At 38.8% G+C, this 27650-nt stretch overlaps 1 protein-coding gene across 1 annotated transcript in view; it reads left to right on the top strand.

Moving 5' to 3' along the window:
* Nucleotides 1-27650, top strand: part of LOC144718750 (centrosomal protein of 112 kDa-like) — a 43684-nt gene that overhangs the window by 1374 nt on the left and 14660 nt on the right. Inside the window, exons 2-21 of the mRNA XM_078594250.1 lie at nucleotides 1454-1551; nucleotides 2348-2538; nucleotides 4224-4372; nucleotides 4729-4813; nucleotides 6154-6228; nucleotides 6442-6489; nucleotides 7056-7136; nucleotides 7508-7594; nucleotides 9742-9841; nucleotides 10729-10847; nucleotides 11128-11271; nucleotides 13018-13172; nucleotides 15382-15511; nucleotides 17468-17560; nucleotides 20405-20464; nucleotides 21285-21364; nucleotides 21472-21607; nucleotides 23416-23523; nucleotides 24128-24310; nucleotides 25754-25984. Coding sequence (XP_078450376.1) covers nucleotides 1455-1551; nucleotides 2348-2538; nucleotides 4224-4372; nucleotides 4729-4813; nucleotides 6154-6228; nucleotides 6442-6489; nucleotides 7056-7136; nucleotides 7508-7594; nucleotides 9742-9841; nucleotides 10729-10847; nucleotides 11128-11271; nucleotides 13018-13172; nucleotides 15382-15511; nucleotides 17468-17560; nucleotides 20405-20464; nucleotides 21285-21364; nucleotides 21472-21607; nucleotides 23416-23523; nucleotides 24128-24310; nucleotides 25754-25984 — 2352 coding nt within the window. The 5' untranslated portion in view covers nucleotide 1454. The remainder of the gene's footprint in view (nucleotides 1-1453; nucleotides 1552-2347; nucleotides 2539-4223; nucleotides 4373-4728; nucleotides 4814-6153; nucleotides 6229-6441; nucleotides 6490-7055; nucleotides 7137-7507; nucleotides 7595-9741; nucleotides 9842-10728; nucleotides 10848-11127; nucleotides 11272-13017; nucleotides 13173-15381; nucleotides 15512-17467; nucleotides 17561-20404; nucleotides 20465-21284; nucleotides 21365-21471; nucleotides 21608-23415; nucleotides 23524-24127; nucleotides 24311-25753; nucleotides 25985-27650) is intronic.

Here is a 27650-nt window from a genome sequence, read left to right on the forward strand (position 1 = left end):
CAAATATGACGTCACAAAGCTCTGCCCCCCCCCCCCCCCCAAAGCCATATTTCCATTTAGAAAATAAAACATGCTTCAAATCACTTTAAACTACTGTATTTTCATTGTAGTGCGTACTTAATGTGGCGCTGCACTCTGATGTTGTAGGAGAAAACACGTATACATTTATCATAAAATTCACTTGAAAATATTCAACGTCTAACTAAAACTGCAGATGCTCAGAATATCATATTGAAATTCTATAATTATAAAATATTAAAAGTAATTATAACTATAAAAATACTTGAAACTTTGTAGTAGAACGAAGCAAAATGGAGAGTACAATTATAACAATCACATATTAATTCCACAGAATTAAAAGCCCTGGTAGAATAATAAAAATCTAAATGTTTAATAACAATCATTCAAAAAAAATACAAAATGTATGCTTTTCCATTCTCCCATGAAAAAGCAAAATGCCCCTTCATGGAATAAATAAAAGGTGACCTTACTAAATTAAAATAATCAAATAGTTAATAATGAAAATTAATAAAAATGAGTGTTATAACAATTCTATTAAATTTGGATTTAAAGCTTTCGTGACTGCAGGGATTCATATTCTTGGTTCTTTAGGTAAAGTCACGTAGAAGGGAAATAATACGTGACTTTTACCGAAAGAACCAAGAATAACAATTATTTTGTTTATATTTATTTTAAGTTGCGCATTTTGATGTGACGTCACATTTCTCAAACCCCCCTCCCCCCTCGTCACACATCGTCACAAATGTCTGACCCCTCTCCCCCCCCCCTAGGTGTGTGTATTAGCAACCTTTGACTTATTGGTATATAAACTAAACTTTTAAACTAAACTTTTGTTTATTTTACCAGGTAAGGCCCACTGAGCTATATATCTCTTTTTCAGAAGTTACCTGGCCACAAATGATAGCTCAACGAAGTGGCTTATCACGTGGTCATTTATAGCAGCCAAATTCTCGAAACGCATGTTTCTAAATGTGGAAGAAAAAACTGGAGAAAAATATACGCGACCACGGGGAGAACATGCAAACTCCAAATATACAGGCGTCAGCATCGGGATTGAACCCACGCCCCCCTGTATACCAGGCAAAGTAGTTAACATCTCGCCACCACGGCACCCACAGTGGCGCTCCTTTATGTCACTCCTAAAAGCAGGCCCAATCTCCATATGTTCGCCGCTATGAATTTCCACAAAATGGTACAGTATTGATTTTATAGACTCTATAGGGATGATATGGGCTCAGTTGACCCCCAACCAAGTGTACTTTAGTTTTAATACCATAATACCGTTATTATCGACCCTCACTTTGCTTGAGTATACAGCAGTAGGTGATATAAATGTAACGTTTTGAAATTACATCAGTTTTGCCAATTCAATACTTCTAAGGACAAATTGTTTGTTGGAAACTTACTAAAGTTTTTTGGTTCATGTGCACAGAATGTCAAGCCACAGTTTGTGGGATCTACTTGATGCTGAATTTGATCACCTCCTGGTGGACATGAAACCCTTTGTGCTTAAGCTTTCAAATAAAACAGGTGAGACACTGATCACACATTAATGTGAATGCCAAAGTTACACATACCATGTGTCCTCGGTATGATATAAAGCTGCAGCCAGTACCTGTCACCTAAAACCATTAAGGAAGGCAAGGGGAAACCATGTTGACTATTCCCTAGTTATAGTTTAAGAACACTAGCGTGTGTTTTGAGGCGGGGGGGGGGGGTTCTAATGGAATACTGTAGAGGGAGAACTTGTGGAAAAAACATAACCTCCACTCGCGGGGAGGTCACCTTATTTTTCAGGTCAACACTGCTGACACTCCCTGTGTTAATATAAACTTAACACATTTATTGCCAGTCTTTTTTATTCTACCTCTCTGGTGCTACCTTTTCAGTAGTAGTCATCTTTGTTTATGACCAGTAATTCACACCCCCGCTCCACCCCCCCTGAAAACATTTCTTTCTGAATAAGAGCCTTTATGTTCCCAAATTCAATCCCTTTCTTCCATGGCAGTACAAGGCCATTGAGGGTTGCTTTTTTGTTGGCCTCCATTATTTTTGCATGTCCAAACTAAAGAAGTCAGCATCTTTGTATCTTTTTCACAAAATGCTCCTGCTAACATAGCTTTTCATTTATTGTCTAATTTAATATTTTCACTTGTCTTGATACTCCCAGGATCCTTTTCAGACAGTTCATTTCTGCTACCAGTATCTTTCTTTAATCTTAAGGGTGAGGATCCATAGAGTAAAACTGGAATCACCGATGCCTCGAAGTCTCCTTTACATTGGATTATCTCACTGCCCTCATTGCAAACTGTGCCGCGCGTTCCAGAGCGCCAGTGCTGTGCACTCTGGGTTAAGAAGCTGTGTGAGCCACCGGGCGACATGCGCGCTGCCGTTTGGCGACCGGAGCGCAACGCTTACTCGAGGCTGCTGCTGGACATGCTGCGCTATGGACGGCTTGAGGGGCCCTTCTCCAGCAAGCCTCCTGCCGGCTCCCTGCAGCCTCTGCCTGCCGACCAGGCACGCCATGCCTTCATAACGCACCAAGTTTCCACATTTTGACCAACTTACCTGGAATGCACCCAATCTTGTCATATCTCGTAAGCTAAGTAGGGTTAAGCAAAGATAGTACTTGGGTGAGAGACCATCATGCATATAACAGGATATATAGGCTGCAGGGCCACTTTGTTTGCAGCAGAGGGCATTGCAACAATATTGTATTATAATTCTATGTTCCCACCTTCAACCTGCTCTCACCAGTCTAGCGAAGTTTGGTCAAATAACCCCCACGACCCGCAGGGCATTGGGAGGCCCTTATCCATTAGTAAAGATGACAAAAAGGCCTTTGGCTTTACAAGTTTTCCTCTTCATTGAAATATATTCTATACAATTTAAAATTGTTTTCAATCAGAAATCCTGCAGCAAGAGCTGTTCTGAATTTTGCAATGATGAATGCAAATTAATTGCTTCACAAATGTAATCATGTGAAAGGAATTAGCTGTGTGGCTCCGCAAATGCAATGGATATGACGTGAGCGAATGCCGCTGAGATCCTTGACATGAATCCTAGAAGCTATCAGTGATTAAACATGATTCTCAATTAGAGCAAGTTGATTTATTCACGCCATTCACAGTTGATTGCACAATAATGGCTTTTGTAAGACTTTCCAGTTCTAAACGATAAAACAATATTGATAGTATTAGTATGGAACAAACATTTCACGGGATTTAAAGATACTTAAACTAGTGTTACTGTGAGAAACCTGATTGGAAGTTTGTCGATTTACAAATACTAATTCTAGATTTGAAGCTTTCGTGACTGCAAGGATTCATACTCTTAGTTCTTTCGGTAAAGTCACGTAGGTAAAATTAATAAAAATAAAACAATAACGTCGTGATTTGTATTTTTTATTAATTTTACCTACGTGACTTTACCGAAAGAACTAAGATTACAAATACTAATTGTAATTTGGGGTAAGTATGAAATATTGTGAGAAAAAGATGTTTAAAAAATTGTAATTAGATGCATAAGTTTTTGAAATGGGTGCATGATTGTTTACATTCAGCATTACTGTAGTTAGATATGGATCAGACACTTGCAAGATTTGTAATGTGACCCAACTGATATTTGGTCACATTCTGATGGGTTTGTCAAAGACTTCACCTGGTTGTTATGCCCCAATTGCCTTAAATTTAACGGTAACATATTTGCATTATATTTATTTATGTTTTAATGTACTATACATTGTATAATTTTGTTAAAAACAGCTTGTAATTTCACAGAAACTAGCTGCGCTTCTTTGTATAACCCTCTGTAGCTGAGTGGATTGGACACTAGAGGGCCTCATATTACACACGAAGAGTACGATTAACTTAATTTCATGTGTTGCTAATTAAGGCGTACATAATGACAGCATTAATCAATTGTTTTGGGATTTTGCCACGAAACAATCAGATCCAACACAATGCAAATTGAATCCGATTGGAGCCGAATGGGATGTAGACCTGCTAAAACTGATGGGATATAGGTTCCAATGAGCCAAATCTCTGCATCCTTATTGTGTTTTGTTTTAAATCTGAAGGTTATCATGAAGAAAAGAGTGCAATTATGTCTTAGATCTGAGTTAAAGCTGACTTATTTACTTGGTGTGTGCTGCCCTTTGCTGCCTGATGACTCGGTTCATGTATGTGGATGACACGGGAAAGAAGAGAGACGGGCCTGCTTGGGATGAGGACCTGGACAGGCTGCCCACCTGGGCAGCAGGGGAGCTTGAATCGCCGCAGCTGAGCCAAGGCTTGTCCAGGGACGCACGGAGTCACTTGGCATTCTCTGACTCATGCCAAGAGCACCGCAGGTTTGTTTTACTTCAGAAAGAAGCATATGCACCGAAACCATTTGTGATGTATTTAATGATGATTTATCGCTTGACTTAAAGCTTTCGTGACTGCAGGAATTCATATTCTTTGGGTCTTTCGGTAAAGTCATGCAGATAGGCTCAAAGAAAATACCAAAAAGCAAAAACTACAACGTTTCGATCGCAACACAAGCGGTCGTCTTCAGGAAAAGGACGACTGCTTGTGTTGCGATCGAAACGTCGTAGTTTCTGTTTATTGTTATTTTCTTTGAACCTATCTTTGTGACTTTACCGAAAGACCCAAAGAATATAATGATTTATGTCTTAATTATTTATTTCTATGTTTTTTTTTTCAGAAAATGGAAGATATCCCAAGATCGGAGTTCGCAGTCCACCAACGCTATGCATAGGTCTACGGAAGATGACCCCACAACAATTAGTGTAAGGAAATAAGAAACCCCTGAATGTCAAATGACTCTAAAAACACATCTAAGCTGACGTTTTTATAATTTAATTATTTTGTGTCGACTCGTTCCATGAAGAGATCTTTTCATTTTCGCATGATGCTTAGTCTGAAAATTCCTGTGTTGCATAACGGATGTTTAATTCCATTTGAAAATGCAGAAAAGAAACAATAACATGTACTCTTTGGTTCTTGTGGTAAAGTCACGTAGACATAAATTAAATAATATAATACGACGTTTCAATTGCAACACAAGCAACCATCATCAGGTACAAATGAATGAGAAAGCAAACCTAGTAAACTTGGAAATATAATGCAATACAACACAGAGAGTCGGCCAACACCACAGTCAACACCCCACCTGGTTGCTTACGTTCTTCCAAAGATTGCAAAATTTGAGAGAGAGGCAAAACATAGACACGGAGACACACAGATAGACACATAAGCAGAGAGAAACTCAGAGACAAACAGAGAGAGACACACACATAGGCACACAGAAAGACAACGTCTCTGTCGAGGCCTTAAATAGAGAGAGAGTGGGGGGTTGGGGCAGAGGGGGAGTTGTGTGGAATTCCTGCCCATAGGGGACGGACGAGCTGGACACTAGAAATCTAAATAAACAAGCACGGAGAGTTGTGTGGAATTCCTGCCCATAGCGGCCAGAAGAGAGAATGGACTTAGAAACAAGCATGGAACAAGCACGGTAGAAAGCAAATTTAGTAAAATTAGAAAATTGTAATGCAATGCAACACAGAGAGTCGGTTAGCACACAGTTAACGCATAGCCTGGTTGATTACATTCTTCCAAAGATTGCTGAATTAGAAGTTAAGTGTGAAACAAACAAGCATGGCAAACCCTCCCCGTAGAGGTGGTTCAAACTAGATTCGAAGCTTTCGTGACTGCAGGAATTACTCTTAGGTTATTTCGGTAAAGTCACGTAGAAATCAATTAAATTAAATAATAATAGAATACGACGTTTCGATTGCAACAAAAGCAACCATCATCAGGTACAAATGAATGAGAAAGCAAACATAGTAAACTTGGAAATATAATGCAATACAACACAGAGAGTCGGCCAACACCACAGTCAACACCCCACCTGGTTGATTATTTCTCATTCATTTGTACCTGATGATGGTTGCTTGTGTTGCAATCCAAACGTCGTGTTCTATTATTGTTTAATTTATTTCTACGTGACTTTACCGAAAGAACCAAAGAGTAATTCCTGCAGTCACGAAAGCTTTGAATCTAGTTTTGTAACATGTATTTAAGTTATGCAAAGTACAGTATGCAAATATAGAATTTGTAATTGTTTTAGGACCTGTCTGGGAGGAAACCAGTAAATATGGATGAAAGTGACTTTGAAAACCGATTGAACAGCTGGAATTTGGGGGTAAGTCATTTTGCATGTTCTGCTTGAATAACATTTACACTTGTAGCTGCAGCTAATAATGTGTATCCGTGCGGTTTTTCAACCAATTCAGTAACATGCCACAAAGACACTCCAAATATACGTCTGCATTATTTGACTTTGTTTAAGACTTTCTGTACTACCCAATATCTGATATGTCAAGGTCGTTTTGAAACCAATGTTTTGTGTTTTTAGATTGAAAACCCAAGGTATTTGCGTGAAAAGCCAATACCTTTATCACCGGTGAGTCACAGTTGCAGAATGTTATATGTGTTGATTGCTTTTCATATACGATTTGTTCAAGTTACAAAATTACTGTCGGCATTTTACTGTTAGGTTAGATCTAAGGTTTGGAGAGTATCTGAAAACTAAAGGTTCTGTCAGTCACTTTCAGCATCAGCTAATAACAGTAGGGAATTGGAGGCAGTATACTACATCTTGCTATGTGTTTAATTGTGAATGCAGCACAGGGCTGTTCCTGTGTAAATGCAGAGCATATGGAATGGGTTGCAAAGCAACACAGACCTATGAACCTCATAGTTGGGAACCTGGTAGTAAATGTATTTGATTAGTGTATTCATCAGAACTGGTTCAGTGTACAAGAGGGCACCAAATAACTGGTTCATTCAAGTAATTTTTTTTTATTTGTGAGAAGTTTAAAAAAAATGGTGACATTTTTCTAAAGTATCTCAGCTGTATTTGGTTAAAATGACAGCAGAAGCTAAGGTATGAATTCTTCGGTGTTTTTGCTGGAGGGAAATCCATAACAGCTTTTCATTCGTATTGTTACTGTGTTTCCACGAGTCCAGATTGTACCCAGGAAAGGCTCTCGGAAAATGGACCCATTATTACCTGATGCTGAAGCTTTTCATACGAAGTATCAAAAAGAGGTAAAAAATAACAATGTAATTAAGATTAAATGTATTACTTGTAATTTAGACATTGTTTTGTGACATTATTTACATTTCCTGTAAGTTATTGAAATAATTATCAGCATTCCTGAATATTGATACAGTAGAGTACTGTCTTGTTAAAGTCATAATAAAATTACATCCATTTATAACAATTGTATATCTTTTATCTAGTATGTTCGTACACTTACCATTTTTATAAAACAGACCCATTTTCCAAATTGTTCTCCAACTGATTTTCATTGTGCAGCCAAGAGGAAGCTCCATGCAAGTGGTATGGCTGTAGTCCTGTCACTACACACCAACCACCACCACCACAGTGAGACTACTTTATTGCTTGTCTGATATAGATGGGGCTCAAGATGAAGGCCATGGAGGAGCAGTTCCAGACGGAGCAAGTTGCAATGCAACTGAAGCACGAAACTCACGTACAAGAGGTGGAGCGCCGTGTCTCTCCGCGATTCCTACTTTCAGGCGCATTTCAGAATGCGCCAAGAGGGAATATCATAAATCTACCTTGCCTTCAGTGGTGCACATTGGTGGAACTTTGGGCATTTATGCAAGATTAGTTATGACTTTAGACAGACAATAGCCTGTGTCACCAACAAAATAATAAAATAACATTTTGGTCTATCGGCCTATGAGCCTTGTGAACTAATTATTTTCAGCAGCATTTATATTAGCAGGCAATCTAATACAAATCATTAGCAGAGTGTCCTCTTAATGAAATGCTGTGATGTTGTCTGGTGTTAGAGGAAGGAGCTCTCTGCAAACATTGTAGGGCCTGGTAAACTGACCTAGGGCAATTTATCATTACAATTACATTTCTGTTTGTTTAATTATATTATTACAGTAAAAATTATACTGTAATTACTATAATTGCAACTATACACAAAGGAGACTCGTTTATTATGAAGGAGGGATAATTCCAGCTGGTCAATATTGATGGAGTGGCAGCCAATGAACAGAACACATCCGAGAGGATGTCCACCAAGGAGATGGAGCCATGAATTAAGCTCGTGTGCAGGTGTTGGGCAGATTATGATATCGCAGCATCGTGAGCGATGTCGACGGCTAGGAAGGACTTCATTTACCAGGAGATTGACCAAAGCTGTTGGTTCCAATTCACAATTATACTTTAGCACAGCAAAACAAATGAAAATCAACCATTATGGTAGCATATCCACCTGCCCACCCGTGGTTGGTGGTCTTTGTTTCAAGTTGGAAGGATTTAACACCCTGTGTAGTGCACGTAAGGCATGTCAGTGTGATACTGGATCCATGCCAGATGCCCGGGGTAGAGGATACCACCTGTGTGGCTTTAATTAGTGTGGTCGTTTTGAAGGTATTGTCAGCTTTTGTTCTCGTGCTAATTGCAAGCACATTAATTTTGTCATTTATAAAAAAAAACAACGTATAAGCCTTAGATCCATAAACAAAGAAACACATGTAATTAAATTATACTTTAATTTAAACAAATTGGTACAGAATGCTGACATTTTTTAATTCAGCAGGCCTGATAATGTCATGAAGGCTTGGTAATGAACTTAAGATTTTAATTGTAAAACGATAATGTTACGTGAATCATTGGAACCTAAAATAACGTACTATTGGTACATGACATTAAAAAGGGTATTTGAATTTTCAGTACAGTGTTTTCAGTACTTTCACCATTTCTATGACCCTACATTTTTCAGTCTGATCTGTACCTATCTGCTTAGGTATATCTTTTGTTTGGAGGTACAAATTATTAACTTCTGGGAAATACCAGCAGGGTCTCGATGTGCCTCTGATTATCCAGCTAGCTGCCCTGGATTCCATTTAGATGTCCTCATGGGGGTTCAGAGATGACATTCTGGGTCACCTTTTTAATTGTTAACCTTCGTGTTGCATGGGAGGCGACCCGCGGGAGACCAAACGACAGGCTTATTAAGGCGAGCTGAGATGGTGCGGATGCTGGGCCACACTTGTGTAATTATAGCAGATGACCTTTCTCCCACCCTTCACTAATCCGAGGTCTGATGCAAGTGTGCGCTGTCTGCAGCGGTTTATTAAGAATGCTGCCGCTTAATCGGTCTCTCTGGGAGTAGGGACTTGCTTGTAGCGCTACATTTGCAATGAATGCACCATGGCAAACTGTGAAACTGGAACGAACCTTAAGTATATGTGTGTGTGTTCAAACCTTGTTATGATGTTGCTGAGCACCATCGTTTAGCATTTCTTTCGAGATTGCAGCAATTTTTACGGCTGTTTTGTCCTTGTATATAGGTATATCTGCATTTTGGGTCCAAATATAACATGCCATTTTGGATGTATATTTTAATTAAAGTATTTATCATAATTCATCATAATTAAAGTATGCATCATTAAACTCAAAACTGTCTCCATTCTCAAATAAGCAATAGGTATTGCTCATATCTCTTCGTGATCTTGAGCAAGTAACTTAAATTTCACATTCCCATGGTCATGGCCAGATGTTTCCACTGACAGTGTTATCATGAACTTATATTGTTACAATAATGCTACATTTGTATGGTTATAGTAGTGTAATTCGTGAATTTAAACATCGATGTTGTTGTGGCAGATTTTGGATGGAAAAAAAAGTGAACTGGAAGAACTGAATGCAGTGCATCAGAATAAACAGAAGGAGGCTGCAGATGCAGTCAGAAAACTGGAAAAAAAAGGTGAAAGGTCAAGTTTCACAGGACAGTATTGCCTCGTTATTTTCGAGGGATATATGCTCGTGTAAAGCAAATTTCGAGGATAATGATATTGGCCTACGAAAACCTTTACCGTAAATAAATAGGTAAATCTATTATATACAGTAAAACCTTGGATTGCGAGCATAATTCGTTCTGGAAACGTGTTTGTAATCCAAAGCACTCGCATATCAAATCACTTGTATATCAGTTGTGATCACGTGACGCTCGGCAGACAAAGCGTATACACGTGCTACTCGTATTGCAAGACCTCGCTCGTTTATCAAATTAATATTTATTAAACAAATTTGCTCGTCTTGCAAAACACTCTCAGACCAAGTTACTCGCAATCCAAGGTTTTACTGTACATGAAAATTATAATACAACAAAATAAAAATTGGTTAGAATAAACAAAGTGAATAAAAATAAATCTTAAAGTATTAAAATAGTTTTAAAATGAACTTACCTTAAATTATGATGATGCTGCACAGCCAAATCACTGTATCTCATAGCTTTGTCTCACTTTATTGCATCACATTCTCTCTCATCACTTTATCTCATCACTTTATTTCTCTCTCTTTCTCGATGCAGTCGTGTAGAGTTCCAGATGCGATTCGCGGATAGCCGAAATGACGGATAGCAATTTCGTGAATACTATATGATACATTTTCCTGTTTGTCTGCAATTTGTACAATGAGCTAATGTATATTTTATAATGACCTGTATACTCTGATTCTCAATTGATGAGATATTTCATGGAATAATTCATTTTAAGAAATAGGCTAATTTCCGAGTTCAATGTTACAAATACTTGATGCTTTAAAGATATGAACAGCCAATGAAATCTCTGCAAACTCGTCGGCTTGTTGCAGTTGATGTATTGGTACAAGAATCACATGTTGTCCGAGAGACCAAGGACAAACAGATTGAAGAGCTAATGAAGATGATAGGTCAGAGTGGGAAGAACCTGAAAAATGACTATGAGAAAAAGGTGGGCCAATATTTTATCTGTTTAATATATACTGTATCTGCTTGTGTAAACATATCTATTTTTATGTTCATAGGAGATTGAATGATAGAAAAATGGCATGTATTTATCTCTTGGGAATAAAATTATTTCATGAGGATGCAAGGATTTATCCAACTTAAAATATTATACCAGAGCCCTTTGCACAACCTCGTTTCACAATGTCAAGTGTTATCCTCTCATATGTGTGAGAAGCCTTAGGGCGGCAGCCAGAAACTGGTATGATGTAACCCCTTTATATCAGCTGAATGAAGCCATAGCCAGCCTGGAGCAGGAGCGCCTGGAGCTGCAAAAACATCACACGGGAAGCATCCAAGCACTGCTGGATGAGACTAACATGCGGTTGGCGCATATGGAGGCCGAGCACAAGGCACACGCCCTCCTAACTGTGAGTCGACGTGCGCTGTGAGCTGGGTAAAATGTTACCTTTTGTATTTTGTTTCTCTGGCCGAGTGGCGCTGTGGTTGGAGCTGATTCACGGTTAAAAATGTTTGTGGCGTTGATAGGATCAGAGGTCGATTCAGCTCATCATTCCCCCTGCGCTTAACAAAGTAACTTTTTTTTATTGACATAGTTAACAGTGGTTATCCTAAGGGCACAATAGAAAATGTGGAATTTAGACCACTGACTGAGCGACTTGGAGATTAGTACTGACTCATGCTCATTTGAGAAGGAATAATTTTGTTTGAATATTTATAATTTTGACAAAAATATAAATCATGCATGTTTAAGAGAGCCTTCATATGTAGTATATTTTAAAGAAGTTAAGTAAATGTTTTTACATTGATAGGGTATATTGTACTGTCTTGACTTAAAGCTTTCGTGACTGCAGGAATTCTTATTAATGGGTCTTTCGGTAAAGTCATGTAGATAGGTTCAAAGAAAATAATAAAAAAATATTGTTATTTTAGTTTTTTTGTTAATTTCTTTGAACCTATCTACGTGACTTTACCGAAAGACCCAAGAATATATTGTACTGTTTCTAGATTTGAAGCTTTCGTGACTGCAAGGATTCATACTCTTAGTTTTTTCGGTAAAGTCACGTGACTTTACCGAAAAAACTAAGAGTATATTGTACTGTCCTTGAACATATATTAAATTTGTCTCAATAATACTTTACTTTGGATTGTAATTGTAAAGATGATTAAATAAAAATGACGTTACTAAAACATCAAAAGGGTGCAAATCAAATATGCATAAATTCAATACCACATTACTTTCACGTACCACTCATCCTCATTATGCTGTCCAACATTTTATTGAGTGGCATGGGATCACTTGATAAATAAAACATTGCCACCGCACTGTTGCTTCAGCATGCGAGGCAAGCCAGAGGGGCACCGTGGGACACACCACAGCGCATTATCCATCCAGACAATTATCTCCCGACATGCAATTGAAGGCAATATTGAATTTATGAATTTCAGAGCACAGCACTTTAGTGTATATTACATTCTGTCCTTTGTATTTCTGGCCATGCAATTTGATATTTGGAATAGGAGTCGTAAAAATATTCGAAATACTTTTAAAATGTTTTACATGTTGTGCCAACCTTATATAAGGCTTATTTTGAAGAACCACATAATTTTGTTATGCAAATTGTTACTTTGTTACTAATTTACATAAATTATGGGGTGTTACATATACATCGAATGCTAATTTAGAGATCAAGATTGTAATAACAAAATAGAACAAATTAGAAAATACAAGAGAAAAAATAATTCCTCATTGAAACAACAACACCCGTTTTTTAATCTTTCAGAGCCAGGATTTTCAGGTAGGGGGGGGGCAACACCCGTTTGTCATAATTATTGAATTACTGAGCATATTAATTGCTACTTGCCTACTGATTTGGGTACTTCCATTAAAAAAGAATGTGCTGCAATAAGCATGGGGCTGTGTGTAATTGTAATATCCGGTATTGAGAACAAACAGTATAACATATTAGAAAGTGACATTTGAATTTGAATCTCGTCGTCACGTTCAGTCAATTTAACACGTAGGCTTTCGCGACCAGCAATGGCGGAGCCAGGATTTTCAGGTAGGGGGGGCAACCCCTCCAGAAATGCCATCGTAATGTTGACCTCTGTGTCTGGTGGACCCAAACTGATCACCGTTCCACCACCACCGCCAGGGCAACGTTAAAAAGGAGCTGGAGGCCCGTGTGGAGCAGCTGAAGGCAGACGGAGAGGTTCAAGTTAAACAGAAGAGCCGTCTGGAGCAGGAGAATGCAGAACTAACTCACAGGAACCAGGCCCTCTCCCGGGAGCTACAGGACGTGAAGGGTTGGTGAGCTCTTTGCACGAACAATCAGGTCATGATTCAGGATCACGACTCGATTCAATAATGAAATCTTTGTCTCATTTTCACCATCTCGTTTTTATTTGTGTCTCGTTATTTTCTATATTATTTGGACAGTTTTGGTACTCCAATAATATGTCAATGTAACGTTACCATGTCAGTTGCATTTAGTTGGCATAAGCTGTAAATAATACATTCTTGCACGTAATTATTTGATGCTTGTATTGTGAGTCTAAGCCTCGATTTAAATTGATCGATCAATGCATCTTTATAAGTCCATTGGCAAATAATGCATTTCACATTATTATAAAATATTACACGTAAAGTAATATAACTACAGGACATTACTTAACACAAGTCTTCTGCACTGTAATTGTAATGTTCATTGCCTGTCATTGGTGATCATAAATACATCAAAATGAACAATACGAAATACATCTATATACGTAATGACAGACATATATAATTAGCATTTGTGTAAAGTATATTGAATTCCTTCTTAACTGATTAGAAGGTCATAGAGCTGTCAATATAGCAGTGGCCTTACCATGGATGAGGGGAGCTAATTAATGTGTAGCTAGCAACAGTGGCTGTGGCCCAATCATCAGGAGGGGCTGCATTTGTGAGTGGATCAATGAATGAGTCGCAAGATTACTCCAAAGCTGTCCTCTGATGTTGGCTAATATTGGTCTTTCAATGCATCTCAACCTCAGACTTGAATACACAGTGAATTAACATACTGTAGGGATTACATTCGACACATATTATTCACAACAGAGGAGGTGAGTCTTGTACATGGTTATGTGTTGCACTGTGATTGCGTTTGCAGTTACTATAGGTTACTGTAATGGTAAACGATGATTATCTAGACTTAAAACTTTCATGACTGCAGGAATTCATATTCTTGTTTTTTTTCAGTAAAGTTGCGTAAATAGAAAATAAACTCCTTAAAAACGGTTTTTAAAAACAACGGTTTTATTTACAACTTCGTTTAACTCGCCCTCGAGAAGTCCGTCAATGATGCTGCGCCTGCTACCACAACAACGCTTACTTGAATTAATTGATTACTTGATAAATGAATCTTGAATGTACAACTTTTGCTTGTGAGGGTGCCCGTAACTCGTTAACACGGAGCAGGCTCGCCTGAGACACGTGGCGCCTGCTTCTTGGGCGAGGTCATTCGAGAGTTTAGGGACCGCGGCGTTTTTGACCTACCCAAATATGTATTTAATTAATAAGCCGTCCATACAAAATGTTAATTGCTTTAAAAGAGCCAATTAATTGATTCATTGATGCCGCTTTTGATACAGGCATGCATTGTCACCGGATCTGAGTACGTGTGCAAAATTTGGAATTCGTTGGACAACAGGAAGTATACTGAATTTTGATTACAAGATTTGACCACCACAAACATAGGAGTCAAGTGAAGTAAAACCGTTGAACAAAATAAAAAAATGAAAATAGAATAAAAATAATAAGATAAATTAAAAACAATAAAAATAAGCTAAAAGAAGACTTTTATATATTATTTATTTATTTTATTTTTATCTTCTTTTTTATATTTACGTGACTTTACCGAAAGAACCAAGAATATAATAATTATCTAATTACAAATTTAGTGGAATTCGTTTAGAATTATTGCTACTTTTAAAGTGTATTAATTTAATCCAATATATGTGGATATTGCACAACTGCTATAGCTTTTATTTTACTATTTTAGAACCAGTCAAGACAATAGAACTGTTGGTGGGTACAAATGTTTTTGATAATTTATAATGAAAGACAAACACATCAGCAGAAAATAATGGCGATTTGGATTTTTTTTTGCCAATAATTTGTGATAACTACTTTCATCAACAAACGAAAATGAATTAGACCAAACGAGTTTGTATGTGTTTTTTTACAAGAATTTGCACAGAGACCATGTAATAGATTGCAGAAACTCATTACAAAACAAGAAAACTGTAAAACCAGAATAATAAAAAACACGTCTTATTTTAACTATACATTGGATTGAAACTGATATGCTATAAAAAGCATAACCAGAAATGTCACATAGAAGCACTTGTGTATGCGATCAGGACGCTACGTGATTGTGCTGCGGCATAGCGCGGTGTGTGGCACAAGATGATTTCATGATTGGACACTCTACGTTGAAGCACTGGCGGTCAGTCAAGACAGGTCTCCTTGCCTGTAGGTTCGCTGCAGCACAGAGTGACACAGAACAGCTCTCTCAGGAGCACGCGCACAGCGTGAAGCAGCTGCAGGCCCGGCTGGAGGGCACCATTAACTTCCTGAAGCAGGAGCATGCGGTGGCAGCCGCCAAGGTAAGGACGTCATGCTCAGCTGTGCCTTTAAAGCCCCTCCCCACCCGTTCTTACCAATTATCAAGTAAAAGTGTCTCCCTGCTCAAGTGAGCCTGGGGTGGTGCTCATCTCTGTCGGTGGTCCTAAGCCAGCAGTGTGAGTTTCACACGCCTAAAGAGAAAGCCAACGTACACCGTGGAGATGGGGTGACGAAATCAGCATATGTGCAGGGGCTAGATGCTTTGTTGCATCGTGGGACTGAGATATGGAGATGGCTTGGCTAGGTCTTCGTCCAGCAGTGGATTAAGCATGGTTGATGATGATTGTGAAAGCTAGTTTTACCAAAGGCCAACCTGTTGGCTTACCACAAAGTAATCCATATTTTATCGGTCTGTGTTGACTTTCGACTGGAGTTTGAAAAGGCAGCCTTCCGGTAATGATTCGAGTGCTCAGCCACAGTGACACCTGGCGATTGCTAATAACTACAAGCATATTTAGTTATGTAAAAAAAACCTCATAATAGTCTTGAAGTAAGCGGAGATTTGAAAGGTTAAAGGGGATTTTTTGTTAATATCGAGAAGCAGATGTCAACGACCGCATTGTTATTGATCAATACATATTGTTGATAAATTAATCAGCTGCATTTCCTTTCATTAGTGTGCACACAGTGCTGATTGCTTCTGATGCCACCGTTCGGGATGTGAACTATTTACAATCAGTACTGTACAGTGTTTCCTTTGTTTTAGGGAATGCCGAGCCACTGAATGACATCACATTGCATTGCATGGGGTCGAAAAAATACACCACAGCACATTTTTAAGCAAAACAACCAAATGTATTTTAATGCTGCTGCTTTTTTTAAAGTGCATAATAAGCTTTATGTTTATCTGACAAGCAATATATTTGGATGTGGGTCATTGTGGGAATGCGTATTTGACAACACTGTTGATAAAAAGCCATTGTTTTCTGAGAATATTTATTTCAAATGGCAGTGCTTTTGCACACATGTAATCTGCTCAAAAGTACAATACCTATTCATTGTTGGAGACAACTATTATTATAGGGGTCGCAGAGTCAAAAGCATAAGTGTTTTCCATAGAGTAGTTCGTGATGAGGGTTGTCCACACAATGGTTTGTGACTACTCCTGGAAGAACATTTTGAGCAGTGTATTAATCGTGCAGGAAATGCCCCTGTTTGAATGCAACCATCGTGTGAAGTTATCTGTGTGGACACATTGCACTGCTTGCTGTTCGTTACGCTGGACATAGGCACTGCAATAATTTTACATAAAACCAATGAACCTCCGATTCGCACAGTTAGCTATGTACGGTGTGAAAGGAGTGCAACAGACATACATACTGCATGAATTATGTGTTATTATTCGGTTGGTTATGTTAAACATAGTTTTTCTGTTCATCATTTTCATTCACAACAGCTTAAATGTTAGGTTTGTAATAAGGGCGTAATTCAATCCTTCATATTGCGTTAATGTAAAATCAAACTATATTACAAAAAATTAAACCCACTTAACGCTCATTGAGTTGTTTTATGTATACTTATAATACTGTACCTGTTTCATCTAGCTCATTTTGTTGTCATTTTTGAGAATTAACTTTGTTGAATAAATATGTAAGAGGTTTTTTTTTCATAAGGAGGCTCATTGTGAAATTTATTAATGATTGGAGTTACATGTGTCCTGTTATGGCAGGGATTGGTACCCTTTTGGAGGCAGAGTAAGTAGTTAAATGATCTTTAACACAAAACTCCATCCTGCAGAGCAGTGGACTTGGCATTTCAGGGGCAGTCCAACGTTGTGTTTTACTCCAAGTAATGGTACTTGGTAAGGAATAAAAACAATAAAGTTTTCATACTAATTTGATGCTCTCCAGCTCAATAAAAAGGCAACTATTTTGTTTAGTGATTTACTACTACTTTTGAATAGGATTTGCTTGCACTTTCTCCTTGGTAATTTCCAGTCAGCAGCATTCAGAGAAGATCTGGAGATGAAAGTGAACATCCTAAAGCAACAGCTTGAGGAGGTAGAGCATCAGGGGCAACTACAATTGAAGGTAAACAAACAACCTCACTCAGGCTTTCCCGGGTTTTAACTAAGATGCATGTAATAATTCATTGATAAAAGTTTATTCTTGCATCTATTTGTGCATGTGAGTATCAATTATTTAGAATCTATGCAAAATACAACTATATTATATGCAAACCTTTCATGCTGATGGTACAAATGAGTCAACAAATTATACAAAAAAGAAACAATTCACGAACCAATACGGAAGTTAATGTAATCTCAGGAGAACAGCTTAATAATTACTGTAATCTAAGTAATTTTTGCATTGTGCCATGAGGTGCTTGTAACTCTTTTTAATGTTCCAACTAAGATTGGAAGTTTTTATGCCGTATCTTTGTTTTGTATTTCACCATTCTGTCTCTAAAACGGGTGGTGGGTGGATGGTCACTATGAACGAACTTTAGTGTAAAGTTGTGTTCTAATTAGGGACTTATTTGATTGAAAACTGGCCAATTTGATCCAAGGGTTACTAAAAGAACACACAAACCAGCACTAAAGGGACCTTCAGCATCCTGGCCCCCTACCCTCCCTAACAGAGCCGTTGTCTGAACCCTTTGGTCTCATTGCGACCCAAGGACATACTGCTTTCTACACGCCGAGCACAAGTGCTGAAAAACCAGCAGTAAATAGATGGCATAGTAGTGCACAAAGTATAAGCTTAAAGCACCTATAGATTCGTAGGGTTATTGCTTATTAAATCATACAAATGTATCTTTAGAAATCCGAGGGTAAATTATACGTACTCAATACTTTGAAATCCAGTATTATCAGTGGCATAACCCCAGGGATATACTGTTTTTTTTAGAAATGCATAAATCCTTTTACTTTGTTTAGCGTAAAAGGGTTATTTAAAATGGTCACACTGAACTCGTTTATTGGAAAATGGCTACTGTACTACATTTAAGGTGAATCACAGACATATAACACTTGACTAACAATCAAACAGACTACTTATCAGCTGCATAATAATATTGTTATTTCGGCATATCAGGCTTTTTTTCAAACCGCGCTACTTGATTATGCCTATAAGGCTTTTCCTATGAGTTGTATGAGGAGATGTTTTTAAAGTTTGACTATTGTAATATTTTGTAAAACAACCAAGACCTCCCATCTACATGATAATGTTCCAAATGTTTGCTTAACAGTATTTTAATGACAGTATATTGTCACAAGAATCACATTGTACATAGCTCACAACATTATTCACTTGTATTATTTTTCCATTTCAGCATCTACATTTCATGCCATTAAAATGTTTATTCTTATATTTTTGCATTCGGTAGTTTTTTATTGATAATATTTCAAGAAATGGATGCATTGCAGTATATAGTTCAGTATGATATTGGTACAATATACTTTTTAAAAAGTCTTATCAAATAGCCATTCTCCATAAAAGCTAAACTGGCAAGGGAATTCTGTAGATTCCCATTAAAAATAGTGCTCTTCTGTGTAAGGATCAGTCTCTTTAAATCGCACATCAGAGGTTAAATAACAAAGGCTTGACACTGAGCTGAGAGATTACCTCAAATAGGCGTCGTGCAGCACATCGCATGTTTTCATTAGAATTTTAACGAGCATTCTCATTAGACTTCAGTGTGTCCAAATGGGATTATAGCTGGCGGTAATGAATTCTATTTGACTAAGGGGGTAGAGTATTCATTAAGAGAAGCTTTAAAGTTTAATTGCTTATATTAAAAAATGGAAATGTTGTTTTACAAATGAAAATGTTACTTAGCCACAATGGATCTTCACATAATGGTTTTTTAAAGTACAATATGATCACGGAGTGTTGTGCTTCTTTCTGAGCCGCTCATAAATTATGAATGCCACGATGCCTGACTCATAATCTGGGATTAGGCCAGATGGATTTTCTTTTTCCACCCAAACCACCTCCCAACTTTTAGTCACACCACATCACCCCATGAAAATGACAGTGCAGTGCTGACAAGTGAGCTTCTGCAGACCCATTTTAAAGTGAGATAATGTATTCAGCGTGTCTCTGGGAAGCACAGTGTTTTGGCAACTCCAAGTTATAATTGACCTGCTGGGGAGCTGGAACCTTTCTTGGGCCTCGTGGGATCGCTGGCCTGGTGTCAGGCCTCCTATCCTGGCTGTCTGTCGGTCAGGCTACTGCTCAGATTGTGCCTGGCCACTTGGGAAGAGCAAAACAACGTCCACATCTGCTGTCTTTCTGGATTTATGAATTCTCTAATTTTAGTGTATTCATATTTGTGTGTGTTATATGCTGCATACTATTTATTTGTTTTTACAGCAATAATGAGTACAATGGCCAATACATATTCTCTATTTCATTGCTCTGATTTAGCACTGCAGTACTTATTAGTAGTGTAGACATTTGGTTTTGTTTACCACATCTATGATTTATAATATTTGCCTTGAGTCCATATTTATATTTGATGTATTCCTATATTTATTGTGTTTTGTGCATTTGTTATTAAGCTGATCCAATCTGTGTGTTGACAATATAAAGGTTAAAACATCCATAATAGAGGTTTTTGCGTTAGATCGTGTAAATCTATAAATGTGTCGTTAAAACCCGCCACCACCCGACACAGCCAACTAGTAAGGGTTGTCACGTAAACAGAACATTCCAATTCGTCACTAGTACAGTTTACGTGACAACCCTTACTAGTTGGCTGTGTCGGGTAGTGGCGGGTTTTAACGACACGTTTATATATTTACGCGCTCCAACCCAAAAACCTCTTATGGATGATATTGGGCGCCAAAGCCTACGTGTTAAACAGGTTAAAACATGTATTTGTTGGTTTTATATATATGTAATTTCTTAGCCACACCATGTTTTTTTCAGGAATCGGAAGCAATATTTCGGGAGGAAAAATTTCAGTTAGAACATCTTTATGAAACAAAGGTATGATGCATGCGTCACTTATAGAGGAATTTACTTGTCTTTTAACAAAAAACATTTCACTGTCAGAATTTAACCTGCCAATTATAATAAAATAATTAATTCAATTCATTCATATTTACCACTGCATGAGATTATTAAGGGGTGGTTATGTTATGGATCTATGTGTTCATAAATTTGTAGACTTGACACTGCTGGCTCAGAAATACTGACGAATGAGCATTGCCTCTCTCCCTTTTGAGCATGGAGACAATTACAATTATTATATGATCATATTTATAATTCTGTTATTTTTCAGTGCTCTACTATAGCTGTGAACTCCCAGCTCATCTTTAACTGAAGTGAATTGTAGATTTACTGATGCATTGGCAGTGATATCTGCATGGAGAATCCCTCATCCTGCTTTACTTGACTTTTTTCTTCCGAGATTATCTGGAGGATTGGAAGCTGGTAGCCAACAGTCAGATAAAATTGGCTGCTGCTTAGATCCCTATAGCATTCCTGCAATCCCAACCCTGGCAATATTACAGCCGTCTCAACATATATGGCAAACCCTTTGATGAACCGAACTGCATAAAATAAGATGCATAATTTAAACACAGGAGGGGAGACCGTAAGTGACTAGCGGAGGCAGAGGGTGAAAATGGCTCCTAAGAAGGCAGCAGGTCTCAAGAGATATGTGCATGTTGTGTGAGGTGGAGTCGAAGTTACTTACGTTGAGTTGTAAATTATTTGTGAGAGCATGAACAGAATGATTTTTTTTTGCATTTGTTAAATTATACAATTGGAATGTGCGCATTTAACCTTAATTATATTTCAACAGCTGAAATCTGCACAAGGCAAATTGGAGCAGGAAACGGAAGGTTGCCAAAAATCCATCACAGCGTTAGAAACTGCATTGAGGTTGGTTATTTATCTTTTTTATTGTATATAAATGGCATTCGTACCACCTGCGCAGATGTGCTGCTCTTTTTACGCATGTGGATTTAAGCAAAGGGCGTTCTGTGTAGGGACAAGGAGGAGCAGCTGAGAAAGGTGCGAGAAATGCAGCGCGTACAGGCACGGCAGGCCGACGCAACACTGGAGCAGCTCAGAAAGGAAGTGGAGCTTAACACGGAGAAAGTGTTGATAGAGATGAAACAGCAGGTTCACAATTGTCTTTTTATTTTGCAATGGGCACGCACTTGACACACACAATGAACATGTATGTTTGTTTGTTGATCTTCTTTCGCACCGTACGTAGCCAACCGTGATTGGATAAACCATGTATGCAGCACTGGGTGGACAGTTTGTATTCTTTCAGGATTGACCTGAACACTTGTACGAGGACACTCGTACAAGTGGATGTAATATTCAAAACTGTACACACAGGTCAATGACCCACTTTTTGTAGTGCCACCATCTAGTCACCTAAACCAGCAGGTTTAGAAGTCTTAACACATGTTTTGCAGTCTACCATCCCCTATCCAAAGTTTGGATGACAGATGTGGGGTACCACACCCAGCAATGCCACCTGCGCTGTCGTTTCGACAGACCTGGTTTCACCTGAGGACGGCTGCTTGCGTTGTGGCCGAAACGTCGTGAGAATTATTTTATTATGTTTTATTTTTATTATTTTATTACTTCCCTTCTACGTGATTTTACCGAAAGAACCAAGAAGATGAATGCCACCTTTGTCTAGGACCCTAACCAGATCTGACAAATAAAAGGCGAAGAAACTAGCTGTGCACGATTGTCTGAAGTGTTTTAGCCTGCGTTGAAAACAGTACCCCTTCATATATTGTATTACTTTGCTTGTTTACCCAGGAAAGCGTCACTGAGTGTCATGACAATTTCTTTGGTACGGTCCTGCCAAGTTTCCACAACGGACGGCAGTGATTCCGATGTATGTTCCAATTAAGCAATTTGCGAGAAATGTTATCAAATGTGGGCCATGATGCCTGCACACACTGGTCTGCTCTTGCAAACAACGTCACGGGATCTTCAACGTCCACTGTGAAGCAGACGGCATCTATATTGAGGGTTAGCACACCAGCAGTATGAACGAGGGCAGCCACCGGATTCGAACTGTGAATCTCTGCAACAAGCGGAAAATGCGATACCGATCGGCCATTTCACCACCCATCTGTAGTTCAGCTTTTTTGGCATGTCGCTAAAAACAAAATCACAGATCAATATTTGTTATACTGTCTTGACAGATGGTACATTGTTTGACATTCGGAAGTATAAACAAGTATGCAAGTTGAGAAAAATGTGTACAGTATTGTAAAATTGTGTCTTGTTAGTTTTGTCGGCATTCATCTTAAGATATCGACTCAGTTGTGTTTTTATTTAGTGAAGGATGCAACTCATTGGTTGTATTTAGGCTTTCCGTATATAATTTGAAGATGTTACTTTTAAAAAAGACTTATAAAATGAACCACCTCCGTTTATTGGTCAGGAAGTTTGCCCATTATTTCAGCTAAGCATCATCATCATAATCGTCAGCCACGGTAAATCCACTTCTGAATCAAGGCCTTTCCAAGTTTCCACCGTGCCTAAAAATAAAATGATTTTATATTTGCATATATATCTAGACAACTCTTGAATTTTTGTTTCTGTTTATTATACTTTTTCGACCTAAATCTTCATATATTGTTTGATTGCATATTTTTATCCAAACACATTTCTTATTTACATTTTAAGGTATTTATGCACGGTGTATTATGTATAATATATACATATATGTAGTATGCACGTTACATTATATTTGCTAATCCTGAAATATTTTTTTCTTTCTATAGACTTTTAAGTAACCAGGGGTGTATTCCACACTTACTAATTGATGTTGACAGAGACGTTGCTTTGATGCACGCTATGCATTTACTTTGGTGCCAAAACATCCTTTCATTGCTTCCAGCTGCCATGCTGGCCCCTGTAAATCCAATTTTTCGCTCATGTAATGTATTCTGTAGATGCAGAGGGTGGAGGAGGACCTCAGAAGAGCCAAGGCCGTGCGCGAGCGGCAGGCCGAGGAGTTTTCCCATCAGCAGCAAGCGCTACAGCAGCAGCATGAGCAGCAGGTGATGGCGCTTTCACTTGGCTGTCTCCTGGCACCGGTGGTGTTTGACATTTACCTGTGCCCATTGACTCCGTGAATGCCCGGTATAGCCACTTATATTGCGGTGAAGACTGCAGCGCTTATCCCTGCAGTTGTTTTGATTCGTTACACGACTGAGGCACCACCGGCGAATTGTTTTATAACTACATGTAGAAATGCAATTGAAAGACAAGGGAGTGTATTAACTCTTATCTTTTTCTCAGATTGTTATGCTTAGGTTTAAATTGACGTAAATATTTTAAATAATTATAAACACACCCACCAGTTATTCAAAATTATAACGATTCAATCATACCTGCATTGTGAATGTTAATAAAATAATAATGTTACGATAAACATTTATTAACGGACACTGCAAATGTGATGTCGATCTTAAGTTACTCGTACATTGCCAAAATTTGGTACAGCTCTTCTGGTTTCCGGCTACTATTTCCACTTAAGGTACGCTGTACAGGACGATAGCAACCACACCCAGCCTTCAAAGTAATCGCGCGCACGCACCCTCACGTCGTTCCACGCCGTCGCGTCGATGCGACGCAGCTCACCTATATCGGTCGTCCAATCAGCTGCGGGACGTGCGGCTCCATTGCGAAGAGGAGAAGTCTCGACTGCTGGAGCAGCACGCCACTCACATGGAGAGTGTTGCCCGCACACACGCCGCCACCCTCGAACAGCGCCAGCGCGATCTGCAAGCCACCGTGGCCGAGCGTGAAAATCAGGCCAGAGAATGGAGGCACAAGGATGCAGAGGTAAGTAATGTGCGACGCGCTGTAACACGTGCGCCACCACAGTGGCAAAATGGCAGCGTCATTGTTGTCGTTGTCATCATCGTGATGGTTGTAAATGGGGATTTGTTTGAGATTTTTTTTTTCTTTCGCCCGTACGGCAGAAGGGCCCAGCCATTTTTGAGCATTCGTTGCGCAGTTGTTGAGTGTGCGACATTTCAGGCGAAGGGGCCAACATAAATCCTTTCCAGATGCCTTTCTTTACTTATAGTCAATTTTGAGCACGCAACATTGTGCCAGTCCATAAAAAGATGTCTGCATTGCTATAACAGCGCAATTCATGTTACATGGAACTAAAAGATACCGTAGGCGTATTAAGGTTTTCTTTCATGGCCGCTTAAATAAAATGTCCTCATGGTCATCAAACATTGTCCGTGAAGGAGTATATTTAGTTAGCATTTGCTCTGAATCCGGAGATGCTATGCTTCCAATTAGATGTGACACGGCAAGGAGCGGCACCGTGTTGCAGCCCTCAAAGTGGCTTTTCTGCCGGGCTGGAGCTTGCCCCCCTGTTGTGCAACCATGAAACGTATCAATAATCCCTTCTGGCATGGAAAAAGCAAGCAGAAAATGGACAATAATGCTGCTGCTGAATTATAAATCATCTGGATATATTTCAAATAACACTTTCTTTAAAGTGTCTTATGTATCAAGTGTTTTCTTGGTGGGAAATGTCCAATTTAACTCCACACTCTTTGTGTTGAGGAATGTAGTTTGGGGTTTAAACAAGTGCTATTGGCCTTCTGCATTCATTGAGAATATAATGGATACAAAGTATACACCTATAAAACGTGGTCAAAGGAATATAGTGTTTTCTTTTAAATGCACATATGCATTTTAAGAAATTAAACTTTACAAATGTGATACATAGATTTGATGTACAGGTAGTCGTTTATTTATAGCATTGTCCTTGGCAACAGAAAAAGGACCCCTCCTGGCCTGTGCTTTCCCAGAGCTTAACTTAAAGAAAGATATTGTCATAATAATCCTATATCTGTGCAAGAGATACTGACTGTCTCAAGACTCTTTCGATAAGATCCTACTTAAGATGTTTCGCTCATTGCTTATTGAATACTGTGCTGCAACCGGAGTACCATTTGAGAAAACTCACACATAGGAGTGAATAACAACAACAAATATCCATGTAGATTACTTCGCAACCTATTTTCCTTCAAAGTGGGTGTCTCATGCGCAAGATGAAATCTGTGCGATCCACCAACCCCGCCTCCAGGGAGAGCTCCAAAGAGCTGGGTTGCAGACGTGCGCCACCATTCCTGGGCCATTTACAAGAGCGTTCATTCACTGGCAGGGCACCAGTGTTTGTGCATGAAATTGGCGACAATGAGTGGCTCACGGGTGTTGCAACCAAGGCCCTGCCACACAGCAATATGTTCCGTGCGTACACAGACTATAGCGCAGTTGGAAGAGACGGTGCTGAAGCTGCAGGAGGAGGTGGAGCAGGCACACTGCCTGCGCAAGCAGCAGCTAGTGGAGCTGGGGCTTCTGCGCGAGGAGGAAAAGCAGGCCACCCTGCTGCAACACGAGACCACCTGCGCCCAGATCCGAGCCGAGGCCGAGAGGACCACGCTGGACGCGCAAAAGCAGCACGCTGTTGAGATAGAGCAGGCTTCCGCCAAGGTGAGCTGCTCTTCTTCTCGACTGTGAGAGTTGACCCCAGCGTGTGTCACATCTATGGATCGGCATAAAACTCAGTTTATTATTACTATTTGTATGAGGCGGCGGAATTTAAATGAAGAAATGTATCCTTTCGTCGTGATGTGCCTCCTTACGTTCTGTGTTGAGAACATGTGTGGACGATCATAATGCTACTCTCCATACACTGTTCTTTGAGGACATTGCCACATTTATTATCTTCGTGTATATTTGTATGATTTTTTTTTGCATATTTTGCATTTGTCTACACAGGAATAGGAGAGACCAGTGTAATTTTGAACTTTTCATAAAAAAGCATGGAACTTTATGAGTCATATTTTGTGGAAATCGCATTTTGCAGTTCTGAAGTTCTTATAGATTATTCTCGATGGGTGGTAGGAATTCTGAGATCCTAACTTTTTTTAACGTGTAGTTGTAGCAGCAAATCTGTTTACATCATGTCGTTATATTTGTAACAGTTATGTAATACTGTCCAGATAGGTGTTTGTGTTCCAATTTTGGTCTAAATTAAAAATATAACAATAACCTTAAAACAATTGGATGTATTTGAAGTATCTTAATGAGCTCGCTTGACCTTCTTGTTTGATGCATTGTGAGTTATGTAAGTGCAGTGAATGCTATTCTAATTTGCATCAGAGAGTTATATTCGTAATTGAATTACAATTGCAACACACTTCAAGGCCACCCAGAAATGCGACTTATTGCCAAAGTAAATTGCACAAACACATTTGGCAATGTAACAGGCAGCACTAGCAGTGATTTAATAAAACCCATACTTTAATGTCACCCTCTCTAATTTCATCTCTACATATGAAGTGCGCTGGCCTTTACAATCTCATTAAACAGCACGGGCATGGTCTAGCCAGTTGACACACCTGTGGCGACAGGCTTTTAAATGGCCGATTACCTGGCGCGTTCATCCCCACCATTAGGTAAATGAACAACGCTATTTGGGAAAGGTCACCTTTCTTGCGTGCTGGGTGTGCCAGCAGGGTATGGCCAGCTTGTGTCCTTGATGTCAGGAAGCTTATTTGCTTCTGCCTGAGATTAAGGTGTCTTCACAAGAAATGTATTTCCTCTGAAGTGTTCTTTTTAATTCTTTTGGAGTCCACTGTGGCTTTAAAACGGTCGTTTGAATGTTTCTGTTAAAGCCATGATCACAGGCGTTTACTTTCAATGCCGCTAAATTCTTTAGGATCATGAAAAAAGCAGTTTTAATGTGTGACGATGTTACCATGCTGCTGGTAACTCCTTTCATCAACCGAGTCCAAGAATATAAGCACCGCCTAGCCAGGGCTGCTGCAGAAGGAGGAGAAATAGAACATGGCACACATTCCAAAAGTAATTCTCGTTACATGTGAAACTAATGAATGGTAAGTGTTGCAATTGTATACGTGTAACGTTACTTATATCTTGTTGATATAATTTTTTTGGTTATCATGTATTTTCAGTTTGGACCTGATGAATTTCAAACATTATTTGACTTTACTTGATTTGGCTTCGTCAGCTTCATTAGTGAAATGCTGTGTTATTTTCATATGCATATTGGCGATAATATGAAATGTAAATTTATGTTGCCAATTTCATAGGATAATGATTGTTTTTTATATAGGGAACTTTCACGAAATCC

Source organism: Lampetra planeri, chromosome 5, assembly GCF_965212315.1.
Source record: "Lampetra planeri chromosome 5, kcLamPlan1.2.h2, whole genome shotgun sequence".
Taxonomy (NCBI): domain Eukaryota; kingdom Metazoa; phylum Chordata; class Hyperoartia; order Petromyzontiformes; family Petromyzontidae; genus Lampetra; species Lampetra planeri.